General features: G+C 47.3%; 1 protein-coding gene across 1 annotated transcript in view; it reads right to left on the minus strand.

Annotated features, from left to right (window-relative positions):
• Window positions 1-7,187: 7,187 nt before the first annotated feature.
• TMEM63A (transmembrane protein 63A) overlaps window positions 7,188-15,954 on the minus strand; it is a 37,317-nt gene continuing 28,550 nt past the window's right edge. Inside the window, exons 21-23 of the mRNA XM_080939767.1 lie at window positions 15,378-15,493; window positions 15,016-15,078; window positions 7,188-13,848 (exon numbers count right to left, since the gene is read on the minus strand). Of these exons, the coding sequence (XP_080795893.1) occupies window positions 13,681-13,848; window positions 15,016-15,078; window positions 15,378-15,493 (347 nt within the window). The 3' untranslated portion in view covers window positions 7,188-13,680. The remainder of the gene's footprint in view (window positions 13,849-15,015; window positions 15,079-15,377; window positions 15,494-15,954) is intronic.

Here is a 15,954-nt window from a genome sequence, read left to right on the forward strand (position 1 = left end):
GATACCACATTCCTCATTGAAGTGCAGATGAACAGTCTTTTAATTCTCACCTTACATGAAAGGTTAGCTGAGATACGTGTGTGTTATATTAACCATATCATGTTTAAGTTATTAGGTTCAGACTATTTGTAACTTATTGTTGTTGGGCATGCCATACGGCTTAGGGTATTTGAGTAATCGTATAGTTAACATTAAAACTTTGATCTAAAGTACTGCTGGTGAAGTCTTAGCACTTTGGGAAATTTAAACTGTTCTTATGGGCAGCAGTAGGTAGTTGAGTATTGGGGGGTTGTTTCCCAGATGTACTGAGTGGGGTTTTATTTTGTTCTTTCTTGTGTTTTGTTTTATTTGGTGAGTGGTCCAGAGCTCTGAGCTACTTTTCTAGACATTTGAAACTTCCAGGTGTTTTGCACTTTCAAATGCTGATAGTGTTTGAAAATTCTGTCTGCCACTGTAGACAGACCAGTAGTAAAGTCTCCACCGCACAGGCCATTTTCTATTTACTGTGCATATTCACTTCCAATAATATTCTAAACGGATATTATTTTTTTAAATCAGTGTAAGGGCTGAAGTCATGACATAATAAAGTTAAATTGTTTATTTTAAAAAAAAAAGTTGAAACACATGTACATGGTATGGTGTGGCACAATATAAACTTGAATTTGTATCAATATACCAAGTCTATGCCAAATGTAAAGTATTTGGTTTATTAATGCTCTTTGGTCTAAATGTAGATTCAGTGCTCTACCCTTTTATCATTCCTATAGCCCTACCCTTTTCCCTTTCATTCCTTTCCCCCACTTTCCCCTTACATTAGATCAGAGAGGAAGGAGAGAGAAAAATAAAAGAGAGAAACAATCTGAATATAATCTCTCTTATGTTGTGTTCTCCCTAACTGAGACCATTGGTAATGTGTAATCAAGTCCCCTAAAATAACAACACACACATCATCATCCACTGAACGACCAAACCCCACCCACTCTGCACTAAGGGAATGTACTGTTAGTCTCTCTCTCTCTCTCTCTCTCTCTCTCTCTTTCTCTCTCTCTCTCTCTCTCTATCTATCTATCTATCTATCTATCTCTATCTCCTTTTTAAAGCTATTTCTTTTTTTAAGATTTATTTTATGTATATGAGTACACTGTAGCTGTCAAACACACCAGAAGAGAGAGGGCATCAGATCCCATTACAGATGGTTGTGAGCCACGATGTGGTTGCTGAGAATTGAACTCAGGACCTCTGGAAGGGCAGTCTTAACTCTTAACTGCTGAGCCATCTTTCCAGGCACGTGATGTCATTCTCTTAAAATTGCTTCCTGCTCTCTAGGGGTGTCTTTTGGGGGAGGGCAAAAAACTGGGATATTGGTCAGTCTTAAGAATGCTAGCTGTAACCTTTATTGTTCGGTCTCTGTGTGCTATAGAAGTCCAGGGCTTAAATAAAGTCTTGATTGGAGCAGAGGCTGGACCAACTGGAGTCAGCAGCATTAAAGCTGTTCTGGAAGCAAGTTTTGATGAAACTGATAATGAAGTAGTCTGAGGTTGGATGGAGCAGAATGTTAGGATAAATATGTCTGAGAATCTCAGCATCCTTCACACATCCAAAAGGGTAAATCTTGGCAGGGCCTCTTAATGTCATTGGTGTCTATAAACATATATACTTTCACTGGAAATATACATTTAGCCAATGTATGCAATGTGCAATGTACACTATTTTAGCTCAACATGATTCTCTGTTCTCTGTTCAAGTAGGTAAAGCATCTGTCTTTCTTTTTTAAGTTAGTTTTGGACTGTATAACGAACTGTAATACAAACTTTTATCTATGCCATTTGAAAGGATAGCATGATAAATCCTGAGGATTTTGGAACCAACAAGATTTATTGGCTATACTTGGTTGAAGTTTTGATTGGAGACATTTACACATCTCAGCCCATCTTAGAGCTGTTCCCATATAAAGGGATCAGCAATATGTTACCTATTTTGTTGGTCTTTTTGATTTCCTTTATGTCTAAAATCAGGATCTTCAGGGGATCTTCCCCAGTCAAATCTGATTTGTATTTATTTTTAAGGAATCCATAGTTTTCTTTTCCTGTTGAAACAAGAGCATAACCTCTTCCCCCAAGATAATATATTCCCTGCTTTCCCTTCTGAGGTTATCAAATATATATAGGCTGATCTAAATCATCACTCCTTTTAAAGTCCAGTGCATTTTAGCAGTTATGTTATCTGTCTCGTTGACATTTTAAACATCTAAAGTCACTAATTATTTAATGGATCTCTGTGAGAATCCTTTTCCTCCTTCTCTTCTATGAGCATTTTCTTTAAAGTCCTGTTTAGATTGCTTTACAACTACTTCACCTGAAGGATTAAAAGAGATAACTATAACATTTTTTCTGTCCTAACATTCAAAAAATTGTTGCATTTTATTGGATACATATGTTGAAAAATCATCAGCTTCAATCAAAGGCATTACCAAGACCATCATCACCGCTAACCAATGTGCAGTCTCAGAATCAGTCTCTCCAGAGCCTAAAGCAGGCGCCCACTGAACTTTTAAGTAGGCATTGATTATATGATTCATTAACATAGGCATATGTCTTAATTCTCTAAAATCTATAAAAATGAAATATATAATCTCTTGTATGGAATTGCTCTAAAGCAATTAAGCAGAATCCTGATTCTTAATTCAGAATATTGCATCTCTATGGGCTGCCATTCTAATTCAAGCCTTTGTGGATTTTTCTCATCTGGAACAACCTTTTCTGCTGTTGCTGTAGGGTCTGGATTGGGATTAAAGGTGAATATTCCCACACTTCTTTCTTCTGCTGCTGACTTTCACTAATAGTTCTTTCTCTCTCTCCTCTTCCTCTTCTCCCACCTCTTCCTCTTCTTCCTTCTCCTCTTCTTTCTCCTCTTCTTCCTTCTCCTCTTCCTCTTCCTTTTCCTCTTCTTTCTCTTCCTCTTCCCCCTCCTCCTCCTCTTTGTTCAGATGGGGTTTCTCTGTGTGGCCTTGGTTGTGTCTATGATGTATTGAGTTATATTTCTATAGGCTTATCCAATGGTATGTCTAGGTCATATTTCAGTTTTTTGGGGAAACTTCTTCATACTGACTTCCAGGTGGCTGCATTAGTTCACACACTCAGTATTTAGAGATCCCTTGTCAGTTGTGGCTGCTATTTCCTGGGCTATTAGAGAATATTCAGTTATATTAATCATGGCTGCTCCATGACTCTATGCATTGCTGACTATCACACCTATGAGACCCAGCCTACAGCAGCTCAATGCTGGCTGCAATTCTGGGATAATCCAGAATCCCACTTACCAGCTGCTCTAAAGTAAGGAGTGGAGGTTGCTGAGCTAACACACTAGAGCCAAACCTGCTTTGTAGTTGGAGATCATGAGTCTCAGACCCCTTCCTTGAGCAAATAATATTCTATCTTAATTAGAATGATTTTTGTTTTCTTTTTAAGATTTATTTCTTGTATTTATATGAGTATTCTATAGCTGTCAGACACACCAGAAGATGACATCAGATCCCATTACAGATGGTTGTGAACCACCATGTGGTTGCTGGGATTTGGAGTCAGGACCTCTGGAAGAGCAGTCAGTGCTCTGAGCCACTGAGCCTTCTTTCCAGCCCTTAATTAGAATGTAAGAGAACAAGTTGAGTTTCACAGGAGGTCTGTTGCCTTGCCCCCCACTCTAGCTTCACTGGAACTCATTGGAAGATAATACTTTCCAAGAAACTTCACCCCATGGCGGCCTGACACTGAGGGACATATTAGACAGTACTGTGTGGACGCATGCAAACACACTCATGATGAAGCCACTTATGATGAGACCTAGTGAGACATTAATAACCATGTATAATTCAGTTGAGTGTTAACAGCTCTAATCTGTACAGTGGTGCCAGCAACACTGGACCTGAGCTTTGGGACTGTTATTAAATGAAGTCAGGTTTGGACACAGCTCTGTGACACTGTGACAATTGCCTAGCCGCTGAGCACTGCTAGGTGACTAACAGGCACCAAGCATAAAGTCTGACTCAGTGGACTAGGGAATAGCTTATGATGTGGGGTGGGGGGGTGAGCAGGACAATGGGGACCTTATCATGGCATTCAGAATGGCCCATGGTTTTCTGAAGTTTCAGGTTGCCATTTTCCCACACATAACCAAAGCTTCACACAAAAGAGGACTATTGGGCAAAGCTGGCATGAGCCATCCTAACATCCCAGATTCCCTTTCTTTAGATGGGGCTTCAGCAATGATCTCTTGGCGTCTGGTCTCTGGGTCATTGTGGTTCAGTTTGCTGTCTGAATTCCAGAGTGTAACGGCCTTGGGCACCCAGCAGATCAGCTGGGTCATTGTGACTGTGCAGGGTACAAAGGGAGAGGGGAGGGGACCCACGTTCCGTCTGCCCTGCCTCTCCCAAGGGCTCTGGGTGCTATTGTGTACAGAGCTCCCTAGGCCTGCTGCTTCAAGAGGACTCAGGGGGCCAGCACTGAGCCCTGGTGGGCTGCAGGGCATGCTGGGATAATTCTGCCCAGAGAAGTGGAAAGGCACTGGCTATCCTAGCTCTGTAGATTCCCTTGCCTCTGCCTCCTAAGTGCTGAGATGTAAAGTTTCACCACAAACTCCCAGATTACAAACCAGTTTTCTGATTAATGCAAACCCCAACTACCGAACGATACATAATGATCACTGGAAAATGCGATTGTTCATCTCTGCAGATAAAAATCATTTGCACGGCTCTGGCTTTTCTGTAATTTACTGAGTCATGAAGTGACTCTATGTATGTGGGTACACTGTAGCTGTCTTCAGACATACCAGAAGAGGGCATCAGATCCCATTACAGATGGTTGTGAGCCACCATGTGGTTGCTGGGAATTGAACTCAGGACCTCTGGGAGAGCAGCCAGTGTTCTTAACCTCTGAGCCATCTCTCCATTTTAGAGCACTTGCCTACCAAATATGAAGCCCTGGGTTCAAGGCCCAGTGCCACATAAAGTGTGTGTGTGTGTGTGCACGCACACGTGTGTGTATGTTTGTGTCTGTGTATCAGTGTGTCTATATGTGTGTCTCTATGTGTGTAAGTGCTCATGAATATGTATGTGTAAGTTCATGTGAATGTGTGTCTGTGTGTCTATAAGTGTGTACAAATGTGTGTGTATGTGTGTGTGTGTATGTGTGTGGTTGATATCTATATGTAGGTGAGGGAAGGCACAGGATAAGGCAAAGCCTGTGATTGGACAATGAAAAAGTAAGGTGGGCACAGAGTTTTTAAGAGGGTGGAGAGATAGGAGAAAGGAGAGAAAAAAAAATAAAGGAGAAGAAAGATGATCCACCTTCCTATAGCTTTAAATAGCAACAGGTAGCTATGAATATCTTATAGGGGATGAATTATTACAGGACAATCTGTCTTATCTAGGTGGGCAGTTTATATTAATATCAATTGGCTCTGAGTTTATTGTGTAAACATTTTGTGGAGTGAAATTTATTGATATAAATCTAATTAATAAACTATAAGTTTCTAGAGTTTTGATTTTACTGTACTACTGGGAAATGTGACTATAACTCAGAAGGTGGATGCAGGAAATATGAGCAGAAAGCCTTGTGACAGTCTCTTCATGGGGCTGGTGTGCCTGCGACCTGCCATGAGGCAGAGAGACCACAGGGGACAGAAAGTAGCAGGAGGAAGCTTGGCATGGTGCCTGAAACCATTTGCCATTGTTTAATATTTACCACTACATTTTGCATTTTCTCAGTTTAAAAGATAGCTTTTGGGGGGCTGGAGAGATGGCTCGGTGGTTAAAAGTGCTGACTGCTCTTCCAGAGGTTGTGAATTCAATTCCCAGCAACCACATGGTGGCTCACAACCATCTATAATGTGTCTGAAGACGGTGACAGTGTACTCACATACATAAAATAAATAAATGCTTCATTAAAAAATAACTTTCTTGGGGTTGGAGAGATGGTTCAGTGGTTAAGAGCACTGACTGCTCTTCCAGAGGTCCTGAGTTCAATTCCCAGCAACCACATGGTGGCTCACAACAATCTGCAGTGGGATTAGATGCCCTCTTCTGGTGTGGCTGAAGACAGTTAAGAGTGTACTCATATGTATTGGCTGGTTTTGTGTCAACTTGACACAAGCTGGAGTTATCACAGAGAAAAGAGCCTCAGTTGAGAAAATTCCTCCATGAGATCCAGCTGAAAGGCATTTTCTCAACTAGTGATCAAAGGAGGAGGGCCCAGCCCATTGTGGGTGGAGCCATCCCTGGGCTGGTAGACCTGGGTTCTATAAGAAAGCAGGCTGAGCAAGCCAGGGGAAGCAAGCCAGTAAGTATCATCCCTCCATGGCCTCTGCATCAGCTCCTGCTTCCTGACCTGCTTGAGTTCCAGTCCTGACTTCCTTTGGTGATGAACAGCAATGTGGAAGTGTAAGCTGAATAAACCCTTTCCTTCCCAACTTGCTTCTTGGTCATAATGTTTTGTGCAGAAATAGAAACCCTGACTAAGACACTCATATAAATAAAATAACTAAGTGAATTTTAAAAAAGAATATCCCTAAAAGGTAATTCTCTTTACAGTGAGTGAGTCCCATGAGATCATGGGGAGGATTGAACCCTTTTACCAGATGATGTTACAAGGGCTCCAGATGTGGGTTAGATGAGAGGGCTGTGCTGGAAACATGGCTTCTGTCCCTGGCATAACTCTGATCCAGCCCCACACCTCTCTCCTGGAGTCACATACTCTCTGGGGTCAGGCTTGAATCCCTCCCTTGCTCCTTCCCATCTGGGCTGTGCTCTGAATGACTCTCCTGTGGGCCTGGCTGCCTACATCCTAGAAAAGTTCTCCACCTGGACCAAACAGGACCACCACTGCCTGCGGGATGGAGGCCTGCAGAGGGGAGTCCCCCACCACCCTGCTGTCAGGACCCCAGTCCTCAGGCTCTGCCTCTCCCTGCCCACCATCCATCCCTGAACAAAGCCGTCTACAGGAGCTCAGCAAGCTCCTCTGTCTTTGGTGTCTTACACATTCTGCCACCCCACCTGTCACCAGGGGCACCCTGCGTGGAGCATGGAGAGGTGGAGACACAGGAGAAGTGTCTGGTTCTGCAAGTTAGTGACACAGAGGATTCAGAACTCAGCAGCTCCCCCTACAGTCAAGGAATCGCCAGAACAGTGAGCAAAACCTTTATTACAGAATAGCAGGGCCTCTCCCCCAGGCCCTGTACAGATTGTGGGTTAGAGTTTGCAGGTCCATTTGAGAGAGAGAGATGTGGGAAAGACTGGGAGCCATCCCATCTCCATAGTTCCGGAAGCTGCACCATGCACAGAGCTTGAGCCCTGTTCCTAAGCCTGGCATGGGCTTTTGCCCTGACCCAGTCCCAGGGCTGGTACCTTCTTTCCCCATTTAGTGACATATGAAGCACCAGTCTCAGAGATGTGGGCAGGAAGAGAATGAAGACAGACAGGATCTGCCTGGGGATGGAAACTGTTCTGCCCACCCCCCAGCTCAGCATCCACAACAGCTGGGTACCGCGAGCTTTGAAGAAATGGATGGTGGGTGAACAAGCCCTAATGATGTGTACAAGGGGCTGTGCCAGCCCAGAGGAAGGGGAAATGACTGAGCGTGTGCAGCTCAGGGCCTGAGGAAGAAACTGAGGCTTAGGGAGTGCGATTTAAATGCAAGTTGAGTTTGGACTCATGCAGAGGCTTGACCAGATCACCAGATCACAGATCAAGGACAGGTCACCGAGAGCCTGAGCAAGTCTGTATCCCTAGACCACAGTCAACAGGATCCATGAGTGATGGAACCCCACCACCTGAACCAATGCCCGAAACACCTTCAGTCTCCTTGGCATGGGAAGCATGGATGTCCTAGCAGTGACAGCCAGGTAGTTATGGGTCCAGAAAGACGATCCATACCCCAGACCGGAAGTGGCAGATGAGGTAAATGAGAAGGAATAATCAGAAGGAAAGTAGGGGTCTTGGTACAGCTCCAGTCCATGAAATTCATGTTTGATTCAGTCTTGCGGACAGTATTCCTTCCATGGAAGCTTTACCACCTAAGTTCTTCCTATTTTCCATTTCATAGGAATATTTCCTCAGCCCTCAACACTCCAGGATCTCCCTGCCTCTACCCCATTAGTGAAAGCAGGGCAGAGGCAAATCAGCGTTCCTTAAAGCACCCTTCAGAGGATGAAAAGGTCACTGGCCAAAAAGATATAGGAAGTTGGGGCGAGCAGCAAACTCCTCCAGTGACTCCTCCCATGGCTGCTGATAAGTCAGCTCAGTTATGACCCGGAGATAAGCTGATGGCCAGGTAGGGCGAGCAGCCTGTGTGTTGTGGTCTGGGTACCAGGGGCAGGGGCAGACACTAGTGGGAAGAGAGCAGAGCCAGGGCAGCAGAGACTGGGGCGACAGGGAGGACACAGGGTCAGTGTTTCTGGCCCAGATGTCTATGCCTGGAAATGGAGGGTGAAAGGGAAGACCCCTGAAGCTGGTGTGTTTAAGCGTGTGTGCTTACATACTAGAATGTTCATGGACATGTGTGTGGCTGTGAGCATTCATTCCTAAGAGCCAGCAAAGGTGTTAGTGTCCATGCTCTTGAACACCAATTCACGCTCTTGAACACCACGTATATACAGGCATGTACACAGGTAAGTGTGCATGACTATCAGTGTGAGTATCAGTGATCACATGTATGTAAGTGTACATGCACACAAGCTCTTGACCACTGCATATGTATGTGTGCATGTGTGCATGTGCATGGGTGTGAATGTATAGGCCACCAAACACTGTGACTAAGTAGATGTGTGTTTGCACATCAATGTGTGCATACATGCTTACTGGCATGAATGTCAGACGGTCTGTCCTGGCATAGACACTAAGATAATTTTGGGCATGGCTATGTTGAGGAACAGAGTTTGCAGAGCATCCAGGTAAAGATGTTCACTCAGAACCTGGACCCACAGATGTAGAGCTCAGGTGAGGGGTCTTTCAGAACCAAGCTTGATCTAATAGGGATAGCACCCAGGGAAGCTGGGGAGCTTTGTTGAATACAAAGCAGGGAGAGAGAAAAAGGACAGAGAGACAGACAGGCAGGTAGACAGAAGACACAAAACCCAGTAGTGGGCGCCCTTCTATGGGCCTAAGCAGCAGGGACAGTTTCTGAATACAGGACTGAGAAGGGTTGCAGAGGTTGGGAGTGGGTGACAGGGACATGGAGTGGGTTGGGAGAAGGAGGCCCCTGGGGCTATCATGATCCAGTAGATGGTGTGTAAGAGGCGACTGACGGACGTGCCAAGAGGAAGGTGGCAACACTTCCTCTTGAACAGAAAGATCTGGGAATAAAGACAGATGGCTCACATTGCTATCTGGTGAGTTAAGATGTCCTCAAAGAGGGCAACAAGAAGTGCAGGTCAATGGTGGATGCCAACCTGTTAGAAAGAATCAGTTTGGGAACCTCAGAGGCAGCAGTAGCCAGGATCAAATGTTTTGGATGGACAGGAAACCACATGGCTGTGGACCACTGGAAACCTGGACAACAGACGGCCATGGGGCTAAGTCTTTGAGGTCAGGGAACATCACAGGAGCCATGGCAGGACTCCCCAGGGGGCAACCTGAGACAAGCGTGTGAGCTCTCTGTAGGGCAGAAAGCTCCGGGGCATCTCTGTGCTTGTAACTGTGCAAAAGGACAATCCTTCTGGGACAACCGGGATTCATCAGCCCCTTGGTTAGCTCCCAACTCCTGAAAATGTGGGCTTCTCAGGACCCAGCACAAGACCTGATGCCCAAGACAGTAAAGTTTGGGCTTTGAGGCTACCTGCCCCCCTGAAGCCCTGTGGCATTTGTCAAGCTAACCTTCTCTCTGAAAACACCACCGCCATTTTGCACTCCTTTCAAGACTCAGTCAAGGTCATATATGAGAAAAGTCTTCCCTGACCGTCCCTAACCTTGTCCCTGGATCTTGCCTTTCCCCACCTCTACCAAGGAACAAAAGGAAGATTTATCCTGGCTCGTGGTTTCAGAGATCTTAACTGTGATGTCTGACTGTTGTGGATCTGCAGTGAGGCAGATATGAGGGGCTGCAAGCCGAGTGACAGCCAACAGGACGGAGCCCTGAGAAAAGGCCTAGCTTCAGCCAGGCCTCCCCGCTGACTTCTAATGCCTCCCAAATCATATCATATTAGAAAGCCATCTGTGGATTTTCCTAACATTGAGGTTGGAGCCCTCCGGGTTCAATCACTCCCCAAAAGTCTCACCTCAAGTTCTGCTCCAATCAATTTCTGAGCCCTTGTCATCATCAAGTTGACTGACATGTGGTCAAAATAGGAGACCTACCTTCTCTGTGCTTTGATGCCCCCACGTCTTCCAAGTATCATTCATTCTGTTTGTACCAGAGAACAAACTAGGACCCAGATGTGGCAAACAAGTCAGAGTTCCAGGACTCTCTATTACTCTGACCAAGTCTAGCACTGACTTGGGTGCACATTACCACTAACCAGGGGGCCAGCGTCTTCCTCTGCTGGGAGTTTCAAATGTCTTGGGATCCTACGAGTGAAAAATTCATTGCTCCGAAAAACCTGGAATCCTGAACTGGGGGTAGAAGAATGGTCAGGGAAGGCACTGTTAGCAGAGACCTGGAGAGCCCAGGAGGAAGGTGGGGGCAGCTTTGGCCTGCACCTCTGGGCTCAAAGAGCCTGGATACAAAAGAGTGCCATCTGGTGGCGAAACAGAGGTGATGTTACTTCCCACGGTTGCTCAGATGAATTCATGAATGAAAGCTGTTATGCTTAGGAATTGTTGGGTGCCGTGGTCAGGACTTTCATTAGCTATCTGCCTGGATCAGAGGACCCTAACCTAGGCAGCCTATGAAAGAAAACGGTACTGGTCATCTGAGGAAAGCGGGATAGGCAGAAGCCTTGGCACTGAGTCTGGGCATCCTGTGTGCTCTCCCTGGAAGATCTGCTGACTAGCATCATGATCTACTGGACAACAGAAGCCATCGTCTCTTTCCAGTGCTTCTAAAAGAAGAACATGGGTCAGGGTGTCTGTCATACTCCATAGGCATGAGGGGTAAGCCTGGCTGAGCAGGGAGAGGGCCTCTGGGGCTGGAGCTGGTAATCTGATGGCATAGTAAGAAAGTAGACATCTTCCAGAGGATCCTGACCTGCTGGGACAGAGGCTTTGGGGTTTGCAAGGACTATAGGGGGACCCTCAAATGACAGATAGGAAACAGACTAGCAACGTGGATATTTAGAGGCTAGCATGACCTGTTAGATGGTCTTCCCAGGCATAGGGTCCTTAGGAAGTAGAACACAGGCCTTATGAAATGTGTCACTGATCCCTGAGTCTGCCCTTGTCATTATAGCTCCACATGGCCTCCCTCAGCCCTGAGACCCTAGTCCTACTTTCCCTAGTCCTTAATTCACACCAACCCCCACCACCCAGGATGAGGGCCTTTGTGCCCAACCCTGTTCTGCCTTCCCTGGTGAAATACTGCATGTCCCAGACAAGCAGGTACAGGTCAAGAACCCCAAACACGGTTCCTATTCCTACCTGGAGCATGGGGGCCACTTTGCTGCCTTTGAAGAGCCCAAGCTTCCGTCCAGGACATCCACAAGTTTGTGTCCCTAGCGGCAAGCCAGTGACGCCCTCAGGGATCAAATACATCCTCAGCAGCCCTGTCCTCTTGAAGTAAGCTGCCACAGCTCTGAGGAGTGACCTTAAGTCTCTGTGCTCTGCAGGTGCTGGGAGCCTAGGTCTGCTCCTCTGCCTCTTACCATCCCCAAGTTATGTCTCAGACTTTAAAGCACAGGACCACTTTAAGAACTAGACACCTAGGCTGGGGAGATGGCTCAGTGGTTAAGAGCACTGATTGCTCTTCCAAAGGTCAATTCCCAGCAACCACATGGTGGCTCACAACAATCTGTAACAGGACTGAATGCCCTCTTCTGGTGTGTCTGAAGACAGCAACAATGTACTCACATACATAAAATAAATAACTCTTAAAAGAGAACTAGGTGTCCCCTGGAATCCCAGCTCCAGAAAGATCTAGCCATGCCTCCCTACAGAGGAGATAGTCTGGAGAAGAGAAGTAACAATTGCTTTGTCCTCAAAGCCTCTCCTTCCACCTTGCAGGTGTGAGCAAGCAACCCTGAGCTGTCAAGACCCAAGGCAACTTTGAATTATGATTTTACTCTTACCTAGTGCCTTCCTGCATACCTGACTCCTAACACTTAATCTCCCCACTTGCCCGGTGCCCACGAAGGATCTCTGGTTTGCTCCCTTCTTTAAGACTGCCCCATAGGTCATAGCACTACTAATAAAGCTACTCTAGAGCACAATTTACTTCAGCACTCATCTATGAAACCTACAGCATCTTTTCTAAAATTCATCCGACACACTATACACCTGTGTTAGGCAATGCAGCCTTGGTGACAAATTATTTTACGTCTAAGTACAGCTGGACCAAACGATCCTCTATTCCATCCAAAACCACTTGGGCTCCCTTCCTGGAAGTCAGCTCACACTTCTGCCCTTGTACTTCGGTTCCCATGGGGCTCTCCGAATCAATCCAGACTGACAAACAGCCACTGGCCAGGGCTACCCTGTGCCAAGCAGTCCCAGAGTAGTGATCGCACCATTCAGATACCCCACAAAGTTCAGGCCTATGGGAGAAAACACGGTGTGGCTGGCTGACTCTAGTAGCCAGTGGCCACCAGACCAGTGAGAAGAGGAATGGGAGACCCTGCCTGGTCCATTGTCGTAAAGGGGCTGGAACGGGGGAAGGCCCCTCCTATCTTGGACAGAGCAAGCTTATCAGGTAGAAGCTGAAAGAACCATGCTGGTGCCCCTCCTCTCTTGGGCAGAGGAGGCATATTACGTAAAGGGCTGGATGAAGCCTGTGTGGACTAACCTGGAAAAGGCATGAGAGGTGGGGTCTCACCACCAGCCCAGTGGGTACTTTATTTGTTCTTAGTGAACCTGCCTGCTGTTGAGTGACCCCAGTCGCAGAGTCTCAGTCAACATGATACAAAAACCCAGAAGCACAGCAGGGGCAGAGAAGGCTACAAAGCCAGTGGGCAGAAGCCTGCTGCCCTGCTGCCCTTAACAAGAACAAGATATTCCCTGGACCCTGTAGCTAATCCACAGATCCCTGAGAAGAGACTGTAGGCTGGGGAACATTGTAGGACCTCACATGGGCTCCACCTCAGACCCAACGGCTGCGCTATGATCAGCTTGCAGAAGGCTAAGCAGTGTCCCAGGGCTCAGAGAGACTAGGGCTTTCCTGGACGCATCTCTCCAGTGGTCTCCAAATATGATCACCCTAAGGGCAAAATTTCAACACGTGACCTTTGACTACAAAACACTAGGGACATCATGCCCACTACAGAGCATCCCTAAAGTGCATATCCTCATATGACCACATGAGGGAGCTGCAAATGTTCCCAACACTGGGACCAGAAAAGAAACCTACGGATGGCTTTTTGGGACAGCAACCTAGCCATATTCCCTCAGCCAAGGACCTGAGTCCCAGGACCTGCTGGTTCCCAGTTCTCTCACACAAGACAGGATCTTTAAACAGCAAAAACCTCAAATCCTGTCTGGGTCACTAGCCCTTTGTGTCCCTCAGCATTCCTAGGGGCTCCCAGCCTGCCAGACCAGTTTGTTCATTCTCAGGATTCCTGGTAGGCACAGGCCACAGTGTCACTAGGATCTTGAGCCACGAGCTGCCCAGGAAGAGTCCCACTGATGTTACGGATGGCACCATAGGTCTGCTGCTGCTGTGGGGACAACGCTGTCCTCTCTGAGGCCAAACCATTCAGAATCCGAGGCACATAGGGCTGTTGGCAAAGGCAAGAGGTAAATCTTGGATGGTGGCAAGACTGACATCCCACATCCTGGCCATGCCCCACTACCCCTCTTTCCCCCAACCAGAGGACACAGATCAAGAAATAGCATTCACATGGGGTACCTAGACCCAAAACAAGTCAATCGAAATAAGTCAACCACACACTTCTCAGAGATCAGAGCAAAATGGGAAGCCGGCTACAACCCAGTTCTCACAATCACATGAAGAAACGGAGGGAACACTCCTTTCTGGAACTGTATTCTGGGTGACTATCTATTTATCTGGGAACAGTCTGTCTGTAATACATGTCTGTCAGCTGTGCAGCCTCCCAGGCCCAGGCTGGAAATGGAGAATCTAAAGCTTCCTTCCACATGGCCTGCTCTCCTTGCTGGTGGCAGAGCTTGGGTCATGGCTGCCTTGGGCTAACTACGTTCCTGAATACCTACTTATCAGGGGCTTGAATCCTTGTTGTTGTTCTGGTTTTCCAAGATGTAGCCCTGGCTGTCCTGAAACATAATCCTTAGACCAGGCTAGCCTCGAACTCAGACCCACCTGCCTCTACCTCCTAAGTACTGGCATTAAAAGCATGCCCCAGCGCTCCCAGGTTTTGAAGAGTCTTTTCCCTAGTGAGGTAGCTGCTGGAAGGACTGAGGCTGAGGAGGCCAGCCAGAATCCTACCCTCACCTCTGTCCAGACGACCAGAGGTTAACATTCTACCACCTGGGTCGCAAGGGCCGCACTCTAGCCTGAGGGAGCACCCTAGAGGATAGACAGGGAAAGCCAGAAAGAAGAGGGGTCTTTCCAGATTGGCACTCCCTTCTGGAACATTCGTGCATTTGCTGAACTCAAAGGGGACATACATTTGCTGTCCCTCCGTGGCTGTCAGATAACCTGATATAGCTGGAGACCCAACTCTCCAGGCAGTGGGGCAGAGAGAAGACAAGTGAACTAGACACACCTCAGTGGCCACGGTGGCTTCCAGCTAACAGAGACAGCATCCCAACTGACTAGGGACTTCTCTTTACCGACACCAACTCAAAACTAGACTGACAACTGGGCCTGAGATTTCGTTTTAGCTAGAACTGTTCCAGCACACTCCCATGGTTTATCTGGATGGGACTTTGCAGCCACCATGGGGACAGAAACACAGATAGCTTACTGTGAATGGCAGGGGCACGTGGGCCTCAGCTTCGCTTCCTTTGTCACTAGCTGATTCTTCTGTCTGTGGACAACAGCAGAGACACAATGATGAACAGAACCAATCTCTCTGAATGAAGGTCCTCCAAACAAACAGACCAGTAACCCAGAAGAATAATAGGACCAGCCGGCACCAGGCTCCCAGTGCATCTCAAAGGAGACTCAGGAACAGGAGCCTGGTATAGGGGAGGCAGGGAGGGAAGCCACAACACACCCCACTCCCAACAAAAAGCTGGAGAAGGCTGGTACTACATTCACATGGGGAGGGGGGAAGAAGAGAAAGTCGCCACTGTCCAGCCTGAGGCATGGTAGACAACCCGGTACCTTGTAGTTCCATGGGCTGAGGTGCTTGAAGCATCCAAAGCAGGTGTAGAGCACGCAGGCCAGGATGGTAAGCAGAACCACCAGGAAGGTAAAAAGAGTGGCGGGGGCCGTCAGACCTGGGAACACAGGAGAAGTCTTGAGGCAGGGGCTTCTGTTATGTTTGCTCTGTTGAGGAAGGGGCCAGGCCTGGTGCCCAAGCTGTGGGTGACTTCCCCCCAACTCCCGTCCCTGCCAACAGTCAGAATAGTACCCTCACAGCTAAAAGCACACAACACAGGGTACATGACCCACATGATGGCTTGACCCATCCCTGACCAGGTTTTAGACACTGGGACACCAAGTAGCCATTGCATGTAAGCTTGTTAGGACAGTTCCCCAGCAGCCTCCAGAGGCTAGGGCTAGCTAGACAGGATGGGGGTTCCCAGGGCTAATGTAGAGTTACATATCCTCTGGCTCAGTCCCCCCAGAACTGACAGCAGCTGTCTTCTCCATGAGGATTTCTGGGGGCTCTGTCACCCCTGACCTAGCTCAGTAGCCAGGTTGTCAACACCACGCCAACCAGCCCTCAGCCAGGAGC

This window comes from Micromys minutus (genome assembly GCF_963924665.1).
Source record: "Micromys minutus genome assembly, chromosome: 1".
Classification (NCBI taxonomy): domain Eukaryota; kingdom Metazoa; phylum Chordata; class Mammalia; order Rodentia; family Muridae; genus Micromys; species Micromys minutus.